Raw genomic sequence first — 5,265 nt, 5'->3', positions numbered from 1 at the left:
GAGGGGAGTGTAAAGGAGACCGGCAGAACTACCCTGTCCGTCCCAGGATGTCAGTCAAGCAGGGAGGCAGCGACAGAAAACAGCACATGGCCCTGGGTTCAAAGCCGGGCTCTGCCACTTCCTACCTGTGCCTCTTCTAGTCACCCACGACCTTTGGGTGTTTGGGGTTTTTTTTCCCTTTAAGAAGGGAGTGGGAATGTTGCCCAGCTGCCAACCACTTAAAATTCTTACAAAGCTGAAATAAGTCCACTGTGGGAACGTTCTCTGTGAACACTGTGTTCTTATTACACATAAAAGGCGTCTCAGAAAGGGTTGGTCTAGAGCTAAGGACGACCGAACGCTGGAGCCAGCAGGCCTGTCTGGGCTGGTCCACGCAGCCAGCTCTAAAAGCCGACCAACAAAGCTCTGTGGGTTGAGAGAGCAGATGAGCTAATGGATCTCAAGACTGCAAGTGCGCTCAGCACTGATCAGGAGTGAGCGAGGAGGACAACGGTCTGTGCTGTTAAGAAGAATTATCCGTAACTTAAAACTAGGCAAAAGGAGGACTGCATGTCCTTTCAGTGTCATTCTGGGGCAGGGTTGAAGCACTAAGAGTTATTTAATTCTCTAGGAGACTGTGCCTTTGTTCTACTATTTACTATTGATTAGGGTCCTGACATTGTAAAGTTACATGCTAACGTAGCTGCATGTACAAGTATGTATGTGCATGTATGTGAAGATGAAAAGGAATTTAGTCCAGTAGAGAACCACAAAAGTTATGGTTTTACTCCCTGTAAGACACCAACCGGCTCTACCTCTATCTTGGCAAACTTATTTCAGTATATCTTTTCCAACAAAGTATACAGATCTCTTGTCTCTCAAATGTGCCTTTGAACCAGCCCTACCATTCTTTTGGTTCCCTTATTAATGAGTTAGATAAATCTTTGACATGTGAATAAAATTACATATTGGTAGAACAAAAAAGTGAGGGGCTCTGTGGCATGGGCCAGTCACTTGACCTCTGAACCTCACACATCTCATCAGTTGGGAGAAGGTACCCAAGTCCCATGACTGAGGTAGGGCTGGAGTGGGGCGATGGCTGTGAAGGTACTTTGCACATAATTCACAGGATGCAAAAGTCAGGATTTATTATTGTGACTCATCAGATTAGATTAATCCAGGCCTAAAAGGTCCCAGGCTTCTGAGGGCAGCATTCTCCAGGGCTTGGAATAGGAACATAGGTCAGGGGAAAAGGCAATAAGGGGCAGCCCAGACGCTAGGCTCCATGCCCAGGAGGTGCCAGGCTGATGCTTCATTCTCCATTTGTGATGAGGCCAGGATTTCCCACGGCCCTTGGGTCTTGGAGGGTGGAGACCACTTAGGACCACTCGGAGAAGTCTGCCCAGAGGCTTGGAGAGTCTGGAGGACTGAGCTGGCATCCGACCAGAAACCAGGGTCAGGGTATTCTAGAGGCGAGATAAGAGTCCTCATCTAACACCAGAGGTCAGCACCAGAGGTCAGCAGCAGGTCCCTAACTAGTGATCTCTACAGCCTGATGTCTTCCAGGACCTCATGTTTTGTTTCTAAAACTATTTATTTTATTTATTTATTTGTTGGCTATGTTGGGTCTCCGTTGCTGTGCATGGGCTTTTGCGGCGAGTGGGGGCTTCTCTTGTTGCGGAGCGCGGGCCCTAGAGTGTGCAGGCTTCAGTAGTTGCGGTGCGTGGGCTCAGTAGTTGTGGCACACGGGCTTAGTTGCTCCACGGCACGTGGGATCTTCCTGGACCAGGGATCGAACCTATGTCCCCTGCGTTGGCAGGTGCATTTGTAACCACTGCACCACCAGAGAAGTCCCAGGACCTCATGTTTTTCTTCTTTTAAAAAAATTTTTATTGAAGTATAGTTGATTTACAATGTTGTGTTAATTTCTGCTGTACAGCAAAGTGACTCATACATATACATATATATGTTCTTTGCCATTATGGTTTATCACAGGATATTGAATATAGTTCCCTGTGGTATACAGTAGGACCTTGTTGTTTATCCATCCTGTATATAATAGTTTGCATCTACTAATCCCAAACTCCCTATCCTTCCCTCCCTGACCCCTCCTCTCCCTTGGCAACCACAAGTCTGTTCTTTATGTCTGTGAGTCTGTTTCTGTTGCGTAGACATGTGCTTTTGTAGGACCTCATCATTTTATTCTGTAGGTGGGAAAGTGTCCCAGCTCAGCTGACAGCACAAAAGGATCTCTGCTCTTGCTATCTGCATATGTGCACGGCTGCACACATGTGCACATACACACATGGAAAAGGACGTCAGCCAGGGGTCCAATGAGCAATGCACGCAGCCATCGTCGGGAAAAGCCAACCCTGCACAGAGAGGGTAGGCACAGAGCCAACAGAGAGAGAGGAAGAGGAATGGCATTCCAGGTCCAGGGAATGGCAAGAGTGGAGGCTAGGATTAACCTGTAGAATGTAGAGGAAGGGGTACAGTGAGGAAGATGAGGCAGTTAGACCTGCCCCAAATTGGGCTCATACCTTGAGTAACCTGAAGTCATGGAAATTAATAGTCTATTGCCCTGGAGTGATGACAAAAAGGGCAGTGGATAAGGGACTTCCAACTGGGTTCTCCCCTGCGGGCCCACATCCCATTAGAGGGTATGGGGAACCCTTTTTCCCTCACAGGTCTCACTCCAGGTTCAGCTCAGTTTCTGCCTCTACAAGGCAGTGCAGCCTCACTGCCTCCCCAAAGGCCTCCATCTACAGCTGCTCTGCCTTAAAGGTAGGGCTCGCAGACTCTTCCCATCTGCTCCAGCTTTCCCCGTCTCTCCTCTTCCGAGTCTCCCCATTTAGCAGCTAATTATCCTGCCTGTCTTCTTCATACAGTTTGTTTACTACCCTTCTGCCTGGAGTAACATATTTTTCCTCTCCCTATTTTCCCTTTGCCCTGATTTCTTCAGGACTTTATTATATTGCAGGGTTTGGGTTTTTTTGTTTGTTTTTGCCCGTTGCCTTCAGCCCTATGTGGATCAAGACAAATGTGTGTAAACCTTTTGTTGTCCTTGGCTAGACTCTAAGCTTTATGGACCCCTGTCTGTCAACTACAGTCACATTAGGCGCAGCACCCTGCTGAGCACACAGTAGGTGCTTAATTCTTGCCTGACTGGCAGTTTGATTAACATCACTGAACCCACTCCCAGCTGGTGCTCAATTACTGGCCCATTCACACACAAGCCTGGATTATTGAAATCCTACACCCCATCCCTTCCACTGACATTGTGACCCACCAGCTCTCAAGACAGCCCAAGTAATTTGAGGGTTGAGATCCCAGAGTCGTTGCTTCCTGAGATTCCTGGACATGTTCACACCACCAGAAGGCAGAAGGCACAAGGCTCCCGACATCTCACCTGGGGCAGGTAGAGAGAAGTTCCCAGCAGCTCCTAAGGCCAGTCTCATAGACTCAGCCATGGCTCAGAGAAGACTCTGGGCATCCCCTCCTAAAGCCCAGCCCAGGGGTCACAGTTCTGGCGTCGTGGAGGCCACCTGCCCCCGGGCACCGTGAGGCAGCCTGAGGAGAACGGTCTGCAAGGAGCCGGGCCGTGGGAAGCCGGCCTTCTCCCTGAGCAGCCGCCAGGTGCCGCCCTCAATGGCATAGAGCAGCGTAAACATGCGGTTGACCGTATAGACGGTGTCGCCGCGCACCACGGCTGTGAAAAGCGCGCCCTTGCTGTTGACAAACTGCCCGGGCAGCGCCGTCCACTGGCCCGTGGCCAGGTTGAGGCAGTCGATGGCGCAGTGCAGGAAGTCATCCTTAGGTCCGTTGCGCACCACGTACAGACTATCGTGGTGGGCCACCATGCAGTGGCCATAGCTCTGAGGGCGCCGCAGCTCGGCCACGGGCAGCCACGCGTCTGCCCTCACCGTGTACTCCACCACGGTCGTGGTTTCGGCTGGCCGCCACAGACACACGAAGAGGCGGCCGCGGGCTTGGGCGCAGGGCACGCCGGCAGCTGGCTGCGGCAGGTTGGCTGCGAAGCTCCAGCAGCCCGCGGCCGGGTCGTAGCGCTCCACGGAGCTCATGGCCATCCTCTGGAATTCGCCCCCGATAGCATAGAGGTGGCCGTCAAAGCCGGCCAGCGCCGTGTCGTAGCGCGGCTGGTGGGGGCTGGGGAACTCGCGCCACGTGCCGCCGTCGGGGTCGTAGCAGAAGCCCAGTTCCACCACCTCCTTGTTGGGACCCCGCACGCCCCCAACGATGTAGAGCTTGTTGCCCAGCGTAGCCACGCCGGCCAGCAGCGTGCTGGCCTCCAGGGGCAGCGCGGCCAGCGTGCGCCACGCGTCCTCTTCTTCGTCCAGGTAGCACACGGTCCGCGATGCGTCCTCCAAAAAGCCGGGCGCTGGCGCGTGCGTGCTGACGGCCACATAGCTGCTGGGTCGCAGCGCCGCCACGTAGGCGCGAGCCTCGGGCAGCGCCAGCTCGGCCGTTAGCTCGCGGGCGCCGTCGCGGATGAAGAGCGCGGCGCTGTGGAAGACGTCGTGCAGGCCGAAGGCAGCGGCGGCGTCGCACAGCAGCGCGCAGTTGTCCGACGTGAGGCTGTGCTCCAGAAAGCGCGCCAACGCCGGCGTCTGCAGGAAGGCGGCGCACTCCACGGCTTGCAGCAGCTCTTCGGGGGCCGCCAGCTCCGGCCTTTCACCGCGCAGCACCCGCAGCGTGGTGCGGAAGCCTTCCGGGCTCAGAGCGCCCAGGCGCACCTCGGCCGCGCGCGCCTCCCTCATGCCCGAGCGGAAGAGGCCGCGGAAGAAGCCGCAGTGCTCCACCAGCAGTGCCCGGTCGGCCTGGAAGAGCTGGCTGCCCACCCACACCTGCATCAGGGCCCCAGGGCCCTGTGGCATGGCGGGCCCAGGCGCGGAGGCCGCCTCCGGGGGCCTGGATGCAGTGGTCACCGACTCCGGGGCTCCCCCGTACCGGCAAAAACTTACCCGGGGCATATAAATATCTTCCTGGCTAAAGATAGTACGGCTCATGTCATGTGGTGGCCAGCGGGCTGGATGGCCGAGGGCCCAGAGGGCATCTGGAGACCTGCCGGGTCACTCACTTCCGTAAAAAAAAATAGTAATAATGGTGACCATATACTGGGCACCTACTGCATTCAGGGCACTATGAGGGCAGTTTAGAAAATATCCCATTTAACCACTAAAGCAGCTGTAAGCCCTCGTGCAGGTAACCTAACTCTGACCCTCTGTTTCTTCGAAATGGGGCCAATAATAACACCTATTTCACGGT

The 5,265-nt window shown here is 54.4% G+C and overlaps 1 protein-coding gene across 1 annotated transcript; it reads right to left on the bottom strand.

The window, feature by feature from the left end:
- Window positions 1-3,497: 3,497 nt before the first annotated feature.
- KBTBD13 (kelch repeat and BTB domain containing 13) lies at window positions 3,498-4,874 on the bottom strand (the record flags this gene model as incomplete). Its single annotated transcript, XM_081227858.1, has 1 exon — window positions 3,498-4,874. The coding sequence occupies one exon, from the start codon at window positions 4,872-4,874 to the stop codon at window positions 3,498-3,500; it is 1,377 nt and encodes a 458-aa protein (XP_081083984.1).
- Between the last annotated feature and the right edge of the window lie 391 nt (window positions 4,875-5,265).

The sequence above is a fragment of the Mesoplodon bidens genome, assembly GCF_964165515.1.
Source record: "Mesoplodon bidens genome assembly, chromosome: 3".
NCBI classification, from domain to species: Eukaryota; Metazoa; Chordata; class Mammalia; order Artiodactyla; family Ziphiidae; genus Mesoplodon; species Mesoplodon bidens.
Note: the sequence above shows the minus strand (reverse complement) of the source record. Positions and strands in the feature narration are given on the sequence as shown.